Below are 13,489 nucleotides of genomic sequence, written 5' to 3' on the forward strand. Positions count from 1 at the left end.
ATGACGCCATTGACAGGCGACCAAATGAAACGGTCCGTTACTTTGATTAAATTACAGATTTCTCTGGGTTTGAAAATTGTTGGAAACATTTGGGATAATCTAAGTACACAACTCAACAAAATATATAACATAGGTCTAGTTGTTTTTAGACATTTTAATGTGGAAAAATTACATATTATACCTGTAATGTCTCTTTATAATCAGTGATTTCTAGTCTGCAACCATCAAACCAGTTTACACAATGATACACAAACACCACCCTGTATGCACGAGTCAATTATATTGATTGTATTCAGTAACAGCCGTGTTTGCACGACACACACACACACGTTTGAACATCCTGTCTCGGGCCAATTAGAGGCGTGAGAGCGCACCCTGGATGACGTCAGCGGTGTTTGGTGCAGGCGGATCAGGAGCAGCTGTGTGGACGCACAGCGCTACACAGCACAGCAGGGCCTGCAGCAGCAACAGCCGACGATGGGGGGAATATAAGGAGGCTTTTATACATGCTATCAACACGGCGAGGTACGTCTGCAACAAGCTGCGTGTTTATTTTGATGTTTCTTTATTTATTTTGTGATTTTATGAGTGAAATTCAGAGGGGGGAAGGGAGGGAGGGAAGGAAACGCTGCTCGGGTTTCCGCACAGTGCAGTGAGTCAGGCAGGTGTGTTTGTTCTGGTGCGGTGCGGATGTATTGTAGTGATTTCTCTCTCCCAGGTTAATTGAAAATAAGTGAATATTTTGTCGCGGTTTATTTCTCCTTCATGATGAAGGGGTCGTGAAGCGCGCGCGTCGTATCGCATCATCACATTGACAGGAGTCGTGACGCGAGATCTGTATGTAAAATCAGATTTACTCACGTCATCCTGCTGCTGATGGACAGCAGGTGATGCACTGCTGGATAACAGCTGATGATGGAGGTGTTTTCATCATATAAATCTGCTCAAAAGCTAAACGTCTGGTTAATGTTTGATCCCAGCTGGGTGGGATGATAGAAATACAAAGAAACAAAGACCTCTGTCACACCTTATCATGACCTACAGCTGCAGAGATCAGTCATTACATCTAAATATGCTCCAGTCACACACAAGTTTGAGTCACTTCACCAACATCAGGGCCAAGAGATTTTATTTTTATTGATCTACTGGAACTGCAAAGTTCCAATAGATCATATGTTTTACAAAATTGTTGCCTGAACTACTGAGTCCAAGCAAGTAGGGCTGGCCAATATATTGATATTATATCAATATCATGATATGAGACTAGATATTGTTAGATATAGGATATCGTAATATTGTGATATGATAGATATAGGATATTGTGATATGGCATAAGTGTTGTCTTTTCCTGCTTTTAAAGGCTGAATTACAGTAAATTGATGTAATTTTCTGAACTTACCAGACTGTTGTAGCTCTTCTATTATTTGTCTTTACCCACTTACTCATTATGTCCACATTACTGATGATTGCAATATGAATATCGAGGTATTTGGTCTAAAATATTGTGATATTTGATTTTGTCCATATGATCCAGACCTACAAGCAGGTTTAATCACAAAAGTACAAAATGAGTCATTTAAGTTTTTGTTTTTTACACTTCTGAGGGTTTTGTCTGATGTCATTATTATTATAATGAAACTGATTTACAATCCAGAGAGTATTTTACAGTTACACATTTTTTGTTCTTGTGTTCTGTGTTGCAGCACATTCAATTTCAAATAAAGTAACGGATACTCAGCTTTAAATTGAATAGGTTTATGTCAGTATTGAAAGAAATGTGTGTGAGATACAACACTTTTAACACATAGTGCCCAAAGTGTAGAGGTTCGTACATAATCTGTCCAATTACGTTTCTATACTGATGTAAACCTACATGAGACTTTAAAGTAATATCCGTTATTTTATTTCAAATTGAAAGTGCTGAAACACAGAACCTGAAGAACAAAACATGTGTAACTGTTCAAATACTTACAGTCTGGACTATGAAGAGAACATAAACACAAACAGTAAAAATAGAATATTTAACTATAGAATTATAAATTAAAGTACAATAAGTCCCAGCTGTAACTTGCATTAAGGCTCCTCTGGGCTTTGAAAATAATTTAGTAAAATTTAAGAATCAGTTTGAGAAGTAACATGTATGACAGGATCAGTGAAATATGGTCTTATCTCTTTGTTCCAATTAAAACCCAATGAGCAATGAGCTGAGAGAGGTAATACCTTCAAAAATCTGTTTGATTATTTTATATGTACTTTCCACATTTGCTGTATTCTTATTAATAAGAATATATTATTTTTTAAAATTTAACTGCAAAAGCTGCTCTTGAACTTGGGTGCTTTCCAGAAAGTGGCAAATAGTGACCTGAGATTTGCTTCCAGTGATGTTTGGTGAGTCACCTGGAGTCCCTCGTAACTGCAAACGTATCCAAATAGTTACATGTCTTTCAAAAACCTACAATTACAGGACATAACAAGAGAAAACTCCCAACCACACTTCAATGATGCAGTGAGCAGCAGGCAGAGAATATTGCTCAAGCTTTAACTGACAGCTAAATGTGATCTAGTTGAAAACTGACAGCATACTTGTCGTTTTCTGTAACGCATCTATTTACACACAGAGAGGATGCGTCGCTGTAACATACTGTATAAAATATGAGCTTTCTGCTGAATTTTATGAGCAAAAATTTGTGAAAAAGTCACAAGAAATGACCACATACATCACAACATCAGTAAACCAGACGCATCTGTACTATAACATCATCTTCTCTCCCCGCAGGTCGTCTTGAAAAATGGAGGGAGGGAATTTGTGAGTATACCTCTTGACTTTCACATAAATCAACGAGCTCCTCCAAGACTGTAAACAGTGCATTAGAGAAGAGCAGCAGTCACAACATTGGTTCAACCTCTGTGTCATTGCAGCGGCTACTCCCGAGACTATCTGGACCGCTTCACCCAAAGCCAGGACTCATCTGTGGTGAACAAGTTCCAGCAGAAGTACTGGAAAACCAAGCAGACGCTCATCAAGGTCACCGGGAAGAAAGAGGACGAACATGTGGTGGCGTCTGACGCGGATCTGGACGGCAAACTGGAGGTGAGGAGGAGGAGGAGGAGGAGGAGGAGGAGTATGAAACTGTTTGGTCTCATAGTTTGACTTCAGTCACGTCACAGAAACATTAAGAAACACTGGAGTTACTTTCCCTCAGGTGGATTCTGCAGCGTCTGCACTGACTAAAATGGCTTTTTGATTCACTCGACGCTGGTATTTGCTCCAGGCTTTAAACTTGCATAAAGCTGCCTCTCCCAACCCCCATTATCTGTGTCTCCGTCTCTGCAGTGAGATGAGTTTAATGGCTGAAATCAATACGATGGAAAAGCTTCATTAAAGATTGAACATTCAATTATAATTTAGTCCAGGTCCTGGGTAAAGTTTGAGATAAAAGATTGAACACTGGATATCTACAAACTGGATCAGAGCTTGTTTTTTAAAGCATCGATGTGACATTTCAACACTTCTATTTTTATCTCGTAAAGGTTTCAGTGTTGCATCGCATCCACTGTGTAAATATCACTTCTTGTAATCAATAAGATATGACAGCCTCAACAAGATATCCACAATCTGTCTTCTTGAAAATAATCTGAGCGTATTCAACCAGTGTACTACACACAAGTCTTACTAAACTAAATCATCATCCATTTCTTTGACTTTGTGGCTCCGCAGGTCTTCCACTCCATCCAGAGAACATGCATGGAGCTGCTGAAGGTCATCGAGCAGTACCAGAGGAGGATCTGCCGTACGTTCAGATACACAGCAAAGCAAACAAAGTATTATGTGGAAAAAGGACTAAATTAGTAATGAAATCATGAACTGACAGAGTGAGCCAGTTACTCTGCTGCTGTTCAGTAAAGCTGCAACGATTAGTCGATTAACAGAAAATGAATTGGCAACTATTTTATGAATCAATTAAGCGTATAGATAGATAGATAGATATTACTTTATTGATCCCCAGGGGGGAATTCAATTTAAGCAAAAATGCCAAACATTCTCTGTTTCCAGCATCTCAAATATGATGATTTTGTTGTTTTTCTTTGTCATATATGACAACAAATTGACTATGTTTATGTTTTGGACAGTGAGAAAACAAGCAAATTGAAGGCACAAACACTTTGGGCTCGAAGCAACTGTGAATGACATTTTCACAAATTTATAGACTAACCGATGCATTGAGAAAAGATTAATCAATAATGAAAATAATTGTTTCGCAGCCCTACTGTTGGAACATTAATCCAACCAGCAGTCAGAGTTTTTCTATCTGCGCTACGCAGTGGTACAGAGGCGACCCTCTTATTCTGCTGATGAGTTCTATCCTCTAACCCACCCAGCAACTCTCATCCTGAAGAAAAGAGACTCCAGACCTCGTCCAGGAGTTTGGTTTCAGACTTTGTGTGTAGAGAAGCAAGCTCAAGTTTATCGAGTTGGTGTTGCTCCGTCTTCATGTTTAACAGCGGCCAAACAGGAATACATTTTCAAACATCACACAAGGCATCCTATAGAATAATTTGACATTACTTCACACATTATTTAGAGAGAATCTCTAAATAATTTCTGCTCTACACTTTTGGATACATCTGCTCTACACTTTTGGATACATAAAATGAAAACACTGTCACCACATGGACTGAATGAAGAGCAAGACTTGAGGTGTTTCCTTACAGCTAAGTTTAACTTATTATTTAGCTTTGATACAGTTTGTTGGAAATTATACAGGAATTCAGTTGATTTGTTTCTTCTCTTTGCAGGATTGATTTGTTTTGATTTAACCACTAGATGGTGCCATAATGTATAAAACAAACACAAGTAAAAACACACTTGACACAAATGATGGCTTCATCAGTGAATGATGTAATTATCCTTCAGGATGTCTTGTGTGTTGTTTAAAAATGTCTAAAAACTTTTCACTTTTCCTGTTTGGCTCCTGATGAAGGCTTTTAAACGTTGGGCTTTGATTCAGCACAACACTGTTTGAATAAAGAAGAAGTTGATGAAACAAGCAAGTCTGTTTGCAAGCGAGCAGTTAAGAGTTGTAAGGATACAAGCACCAGCATAAATTTGATGAGGTTGAGGTGCTTCTTCATTTGATACCTTCTTCAAGTTAACCCACTTTGGAAAGTTAAGCTTTATTTTTGACTGAATTAAAATTGCAAATCAAGACGTCTGATTCAGCACTACTGTGTGCAGTTCTTTCCCAGGAGGAGAACGAGCTGGGTCGTTTCCTGCGCTCTCAGGGCTCACAGGATAAAACCAGGGCTGGAAAGATCATGCAGGCCACAGGGAAAGCACTCTGCTTCTCCTCCCAGCAGAGGTAAGCAACATGCAATACATCAGGCTATGTTTGACACATGTATCCTCATGACATGCCCAGAAAATTCACATTAAAGTTACAGCTGCTAGATTACATTTTTATGTAAAATGTGGATCAATCTTATCACCTCAAATCCCAAAAAGGATCAGAGAAGAGTGTCTTATTTGCCCAAATGTGATCAAGAATTTGATACGGAGATTTTAGGGATATTTCCACTAGTTGGAAAGAAATAATCACAATAACAGAGCAGAAGCCAAATTTAATAAACAGCTGAGTTACTCCGTGAAAAGACTGAGATCGTATTTGTTTGATATCTGAATCTGTGTCACAATCAGCTAACTAGAAACATTTGGCAAAGCAATCACAAATAAAGACCGATAATACTTAAATTAAACATTACATCATTATAATATTGTATTATGGTAATTGTGATACGCTTAGAATAAAGGCAAACAATGCTATTGTAAACAAATGTGACTATTGCTGAGATTACCGGTAGTTTGTACTGTATGACATGCTGGTGATTTTGCTGTGCAAGTATTTTTCAAAAGCAAAACATTCACTACTTCCCTTTTGTTTAGGGGTTTTTAGGGTGTCTATTGAAAAAAAAACTGGCTGAACTGATTCTTCTGAGGAACTTTGGTTGATTTCACTGTTTGCTTTTACAAGACACTTTCAAGATTTTGCCCTCCTGTCCTCTTTCTGTTATGTGAAGCAGTTTCCTTTCTGCCTTTAACATAGTCATCAGACTGTAATCTGCAATATAAAGGCTGTGATTTCAAGTTTTCCCGTGTTAATTTACATCAACTTACTCCTTAATCCTGAATTTAACACTACATTTTACAGATTGGCTCTGAGGAACCCTCTGTGCCGTCTGTACCAGGAGGTGGAAACGTTTCGCTATAGAGCTATCTCAGACACGTGGCTGACGGTGAATCGAATGGAACAATCCAGGACTGAATACCGTGGAGCCCTTCTGTGGATGAAGGATGTATCCCAGGAGCTGGATCCAGATACACATAAACAGATGGAGAAATTTCGCAAGGTCCGTCTGTCACACAGTACAACATGCAGAATGAAAAGCCAGACGAAATAAGCCTTTTTCATAACAGACAGTTCAGTATGTCATACCAGAAAGCACAGAGGTAACTAATAACAATAATAATGGCTGGAATCCATTTAAGTTTACCTGTTTCAGGACATGATAGCGCACTGGGAAGCTTCAATGGAACTGAGCCATTGTTAATGTTATTAGTTGCTCCTGTGCTGCTCCTGCTATGACGAGTCAAAACGTCTGCTGTGAAAAAAGGTATTTATACCAGTAATAACATAACACACAATATATTTACAGTCTATACAACATATAACACCAGTTGTGCTTTTGTTAAATTAGTTTTTTCATGGCCAGAGCTCCACAACAACAGTAATAATGTCAGAAACCTGACAACAGAGTATGTGTGTGGGAGAAAGGAAAAAATAGTACAACTGCTCCAATTTCAAGTTATTTGCTGTAGGGCTGCAACATTGTTTTATCATTAATTAATCTTTCAATTATTTTTTTTCAATTAATTGTTTAGTCTAAAAAAATATCAGAAAATAGTGGAAAATGTCCATCACAAGTTCCCAGAACCCAGGATGATGTCTTCACATGTCTCGTTTGTCTGATCACCGGCCCAAAACCCAAATTATAATATTTCTAATTATATAAAAGAAAAGCAGCAAATCCTCAGTTTGGAGAAAACGGAACCAGAATGGCTGAAACGATTAATCGATTTATCAAAATAGTTGGCGATTAATTTATTTCAATCTACTAATTGATTTATTGACACTTTGTTTTCACCCTAATTTGCTCCGATACCTTAAGACAACACAAACAGCATAAAGTAGGAAAAACAGCTGCACAAAACTGCCACTAGAGGGCAGAAGACACCATGGTGGTGCATGGGTTCACACTACAATAGAAGCCAACAAACTGTTTCTGCTTACACTTGAGTTACTTAAACTTGCACAAGCACAAACTTGAACCACACTGTTTGTGTTTTCATTGTTGGAACCTGTATGATACATAATACCGCTCCGCTTATCTGCAGTTGGGACTTTTTCCTATCTATCATATCTCAGGTTCAGGCCCAGGTGCGCACTACCAAAACAAGCTTCGACAAACTGAAGAACGACGTCTGCCAGAAGGTTGACCTGCTGGGAGCCAGTCGCTGCAACCTCCTGTCTCACGTTTTAACCACATACCAGGTATACCACAAATCCCAGTTGTTAGCATACACTCCATTGATCTTAAATGGGGTGTTTTCAATGGCTCTACCACATGCGGTCGAGCCAGGAAGGAAGATAAACACGAAGGGAACAAAAGTAATGCAAAACACTGCAAAGAGGTTTAACTATCACACTATATGAGGAGACACTGCTCACTAGACATGAATAATAAATGAACTGATTTTCAAACTGATTAATTACCACTTGCGTGACCTTTACAGTTGTTCTTCTATGTTCCAGACGACACTTTTGCACTTCTGGGAGAAGACATCCCACACTATGGCGGCCATTCATGAGAGCTTCAAGGGCTGTCAGCATTATGAGTTCTCTACACTTAAGGTCAGAGACCTCCTCGGATCACATCTGAGTTCTCAAACCAGAGAAATGGCTCTAAAAACTATAACCAAAAACTTTGATTATTCCATCAGACATTACAAGACCCCATGGACAAGCTCGCTAAGAAGAAGGGGAAGAAGAAAATTAAAGCAGAGAAAAAAGATGGGAAGAAAGCCGAGACAACAGATGACCAGTGAGTTAAAAAAAAACAATAAATAAAATTCATATCTCATTCTGATCTTTATAAACATATTCTCAGTTTTCAATGTTGGTGTTTAGTCTACCTGCATGAATAAACACTGAACCAGTCTATCCTGAACGTAAACACGGTATTCTACACCTGTTGCTTCATGTACGTGCAAAACGTTATGATCTCATCTCCTCTTTGTCATTTTTATAGACTCATCTCACTAGCAAATGAAAACTCCAGCGATAAGACCACAGAAGGTAAAAGATAATATGCAACAGCAATCATGCGACAAATGATTCTCTTTCCATTACTGAATAATCTGATTACTTTCTTGAATAGTCTGACGGTAAGAAATGTTCCCAGAGTCCAAAATGACATCTTAAGTCCAAAATATTCAGTTTATTACCAACAAAACAAGCAGAGATTCACATTTAAGCCATTTTTGCTTAAAAAGTGACTTAAATACTGCTGATGTGTGACCATTCTCTGGGCAAAGACATCAACATAAGTGACCAAATCATCAGCATCATTAGCATATTCAGTATACTGTATTGTTATTATATAATTATGCATTAATGCCTTAGTTTTCTGATTGCCAACTCTCTTCCTGGTCATTCTAGGAAGTGAAGATCCTCTCTCTGCCTATCCAGAGTTGGAGGGCGAGGAGAAGGACAGCATGGCCTTACTGAACGAGATCCTGGGCGGTATGTCTGTGGACGAGGGCGACTTCTCTCGGGAGTGGACCGAAGTGTTCGGAGAGGCCGAGGAAGGAACGAGCTCAGCGTCTACCGGACCGACGGAGGCCCAGCAAAAGGAAAACTCCTTCTTTCTGCCATCTCAGCTACTGGACCAGAGCTTGAATAATCTGCAGTCTTCCCTCTCAGGTCAGCACATTATTAGTCTGTGTCTACGCAAAGGTGTTTGTGTAAACCAGAAAAAGTGTCCAAAAAGCTCTTTTAAAACTGTGAAAAAGTTTTTTTGCATGATCACAATGAGACCACTTGAGTTTTCCACCATTAGAGAAAAACTTCTCTCCTAGCTAACACCCTGCAAAACCATCAAAATTAGCCATTATCCTAATTTAACTGACTACTTCTAGTGAAATAAATGTGCCTGAAAACTAAATAAGTAACATTGTCTTTCTATGAATGGATGCTTTATAACAAATGCAACAACAACAAAAAAAAAAAACCTTCTAAAATGAGCTGCTTTTTCCCCCCTTTTGTAAGCTAACTATTTCCACACACATGGAGAAAAGTGCCTTTTTAAAATGATTTATCAAACCCACGTCTGTCAAAGTAATAGAAGGAGGCTGTTATAACATGGCAATTAGATTTGCTTACCCGTACGTACTATAATTGCCAGATACTTTCCATTTTATCCAGGCACTGGGCACTGGCTGCTAGCACCTCGTCTGGTTTTGCTGATTTGGTTTTGTCTATTTCCAGCTCGAAGGGCTCTGAGTATAAAGCCATTATAAAGCTACAGTATAAGAGAAGGAACACCCCCCCACTGTATGTATGTGTGTATTTTATGTGTTGAAATTAGTTGGCAGAGTTAAAAGTACTAATAAATTGAAGAAATATCTGAGGGATTATAGCTCAGCTGCTCAGAATTTAGTTAATTAGCTTGTGATCTGGAATGAGTGTGACAGTAAACTAAAACTCCTGCATGAACTTAATAGTCCTGTGAGTGATAATCAAAAGGGAAAGTTTTTTTTCTACTTTACTACAATTTATATCAGACCATGTCCAGGAGAACCATATAGTCTATGGGATCAGAGGCAGGTAACATGATGATGAGTTTTGAAGGGGCAGCTGAGAGTCCACTTTGGCCAGATCAATCGCTTCCTTTTTAAAAAAAAACTGTTTAAATATATTTAACCTGCTTGATATTTTCCATATTTATTTGGTATTACGGGTCCACAGAGCTGAAACAATTACATGTTGTTGCAGGAAGTGTCAACAATCAGAACTGTGTGAATGCACAGGACTAAATATCAAACACATTTTAAGCGTTGAATGAGCAGAAAGCTAATTTATACTGTCGTCAGTGTGTGGGTGCAGGTAGGAGAGCGTGCAGAGAGACTTTTACTGTAAATGCAAAATAACTTGATGAAACACGAGGAAAAAATCTGAAGTGCAAGCACAAATCTATCTTCACAAATCAATCTCTGCACTCTCGAAACTCACAGCACAGTCATTTTGTGCTTACTAAATACGTTACCATACATTAAACGGTGAAAACGCAGAACGCCACACACACTCAGGAGCTGCTCACGAAACAAAACAAAGTCACCGAGCAGGAGGAAACTTGTTCCGTGAGCTGGAGGATCACTGTGACAGCCGGAGCAGCGCTTCTCAGACTCTGGCGATACGGAAGGCAGCGTGATCAAAGACGTCACTCGTGTGAGAAGCTGCACGACATCAGGAAAAGTTTATCACTGACATGATACCACCCGTACCTTTTTTAAACAATGGAGTTGTAATAGATAAGTCCTGAGAAAAAAAAAAACTGGTTCAGACAGAGTGTCAAAAAACATGACAGAACTTATGACTACACAGAGCAAACAGCCAAATACTAAATGGCGAGAGACCAAGAATGTGAAACAAAACAATAACACATCTTTAAAGGAAGAAATTCTTCAAATCCTGATGAGGCAAACACACTCAGATGCATCCGATAAGACAAGAAGCTGCAGTCACAATCAATAAATTACATTTATAAAAGCTTTTTTTTTTAAACCCTAACAGTTCAAGCAGGTTTAATAAAGGTAACACTAGGAGATGCTGGAGCTGAAATAACATCTAGAGGCTTCAAAAGACTATCAGGCCGTTCCTGTTTGACTCATTTGTTTGTATTTGGGAATATGAATTGTTTGTTACCAAATACAATATAAACGGCTCATTCCACCGTCCTCCCCGGTGGTATTCAGTGTTGTACATATTGTGTTTTTCTGGATACACAAAGGATGGAAAGCAAAATAAATTTCCCCTGAAACAAGACCTCAGCATCGCAATTGTAACTTTTGGCCTGTATTAAATAAACCACTAATAATGTCAGATGTGATTTCGCCGTGATAAATGTTTTGATTATTGGTGTTTGTGTGTCTGTTACACAAGATCTGACCGCATCAGCTGTGTGTGTGAGAGAGAGAGAGAGAGAGAGAAAGAGAGCCATGATTTATTTGTTGGATCATGCTTTGGCACATTAATTGTCCCCCGTTGATTCATCTAAATCTGCGTCTCCATTTCAGATTGGGCCGGGATCATTCCACAGCCCGTCGCTCCGACAACAGAGCACTCATCTGGAGCCAATCAGAACCCTCCTAAGCCAGCAGTGAAAGGTAGGACGAGGCCAAATGAGTAAAACATATGAAAAGATTTGAAAGAAAAGACTTGACTCATTCAAGGACAACTGAAACCTGTGTTTATGGGAACTTAAAATAACTTGTGGGTTGTTTTCCATTCATGATTGTTGGCTCTGGTCCAGATACAGTCTACTTACAGCACAAACGGAGGTGTTTGCTTTTTCCCTCTGTGGCTTTAGTAGTGACGTTTACCCTTCAAACTCATTTCACAGAGACGACGGGGACGTCCAAAGACCTCTCGGCGTGGTTCAACCTGTTTGCTGACTTGGACCCTCTCTCCAATCCCGATGCGGTCGGCAAAACTGACACAGAGCACGAACTTCACAACGCATAGTTCTTCCTCAGCGTCATGGTGATGTCTCTTTTTTTTTTTTTTTTTTTTTTAAAGGGTTACCTTTTTATTAGTGGGTACACAAGCATATTGCTGCCACTGTGAGGAAAAATTTGGTCAGAGACACACACACAAAATATTTTATCTTTCAGCTAGATGTAGAGCTGAATAATAAGATAATTAATCGATTAATGGAGCCACATTTTGATTTTTCAAGCTAAAAAGCCAAATATTTGTTATCAGATGTGAGGGATTGCTGCTTTTCTTTGTCATACATGCTTATATCTTTGGGTTTGACTTACTTTTTTTTATCAAAAATATGTCTTTTTTGACATTTTTGTCTTTTTATTTGACAGTTTTGGAAGTAGCAGAGAGAAAGGAAAGAGTGTTCTGGCTTAAAACAAAAGTTCCACAGCCGGATTCAAAGTGCAGACGTTACAGTAATGTGGTTTGCATCTTAACCAGCAGGCTGTTTTCACTTAATCTCTAAACAACTAATGGAGGAAATAATTGTCAGATTAATGGATAATGACAATAGTTATTTGCAACCTTTACTGGATCTTTTTCTTGTTATAACAAGACACTATTAAGAAACATTTTCTTAATATAACAAGATAAACTAAAATGTTGTTATAACAAGAAAAGTTTGTTCCGAGTAGAAACAGATGGCACGTTGAAATAATAGAATATGATATCATGACTATGTTACTATAATGAGATAAATACATCCTTATAACAAGAAACTGATGTCATTTTTTCCCTCACGGTGGCAACAATACACTGCTGTAAGTGTCCTACTAACAACCGTCAGCTCCGTTGTCCTTTCCATTGCGAAAGAAAACCATTTACAGGACGATGGTATTAAAGCCTTTTGGCCGTTTGACTGGGTTAAACATGTCATGTTTAGCGTGGATACCTCAGTATGAGTTCGGAACAATAAAGCCTTTGACATCAGCTGCCTTGGAAATCTGTAGACTCTAGTAGCATCCGTACTTTTATTTCTGATTGCAAACAGGCGAAAACTAGTTTCTGGGATACAAAGAAGGAAAATGTGCAATAGTTGATGTGTTTACAGTGTATTGTAACACACTGAGGGAAGGAAAGTTAATACATTTTTAAAATAATATTTTTCTGCCATCAGTCTACCCTCAAAGCACGTTAACAGATTATATCCAACTACTTCACACATTTGAAAGGCTGAACTAGAAGTCGTTTCTTCAGGCAGGAAAATTTCCCTTTTTTAAGATTTATGCTTTTTAAATTTGTGTTTATTGTATTTGTGATCCCATTTTAAATATATTTCACAAATATGATCTTTTAAATTTGTGGGTAAAAACATTCACACATCACTTATTCATTACTGCATGTTGCATGCCTTATTTTTATGTTATGTAGTAAAAGTGCGATTGAATGAACAATATGTTTATATTGTTTTGTTTTTTTAAAGATTTGGATATGTATTTATTTGGCATTCACAGTTATTGGCTTTCATGGGAGATATATGCAGTTTTCAGTGTACTGTTTTCAGAGCCAAACTAACTGGAAAGTTTGAAAAATACAATCATGTTTTACTGATTTCGACTACAATGCTGCATAAATTGAATATACTGCATATCAGAGTAAATGCCTTAATC

The 13,489-nt window shown here is 38.3% G+C and overlaps 1 protein-coding gene across 1 annotated transcript; it reads left to right on the plus strand.

The window, feature by feature from the left end:
* The first annotated feature begins 264 nt into the window (after positions 1-264).
* On the plus strand, positions 265-11,935 carry ica1 (islet cell autoantigen 1). The gene is made up of 13 exons (XM_042423212.1): positions 265-525; positions 2,777-2,806; positions 2,920-3,091; positions 3,719-3,791; positions 5,237-5,360; positions 6,207-6,405; positions 7,482-7,607; positions 7,869-7,967; positions 8,057-8,157; positions 8,365-8,411; positions 8,775-9,038; positions 11,411-11,500; positions 11,737-11,935. The coding sequence occupies exons 2-13, from the start codon at positions 2,790-2,792 to the stop codon at positions 11,856-11,858; spliced, it is 1,434 nt and encodes a 477-aa protein (XP_042279146.1). The 5' UTR covers positions 265-525; positions 2,777-2,789; the 3' UTR covers positions 11,859-11,935.
* Positions 11,936-13,489: the final 1,554 nt, after the last annotated feature.

The sequence above is a fragment of the Thunnus maccoyii genome, chromosome 10 (assembly GCF_910596095.1).
Source record: "Thunnus maccoyii chromosome 10, fThuMac1.1, whole genome shotgun sequence".
Taxonomy (NCBI): domain Eukaryota; kingdom Metazoa; phylum Chordata; class Actinopteri; order Scombriformes; family Scombridae; genus Thunnus; species Thunnus maccoyii.

Bases quoted from the DNA above. Each gene is read 5' to 3' on its own strand.
- ica1 (XM_042423212.1), top strand. The intron at 7,608-7,868 runs GTATACCACAAA...TCTATGTTCCAG, and splicing joins ACGTTTTAACCACATACCAG to ACGACACTTTTGCACTTCTG. The intron at 8,158-8,364 runs GTGAGTTAAAAA...TCATTTTTATAG, and splicing joins GCCGAGACAACAGATGACCA to ACTCATCTCACTAGCAAATG.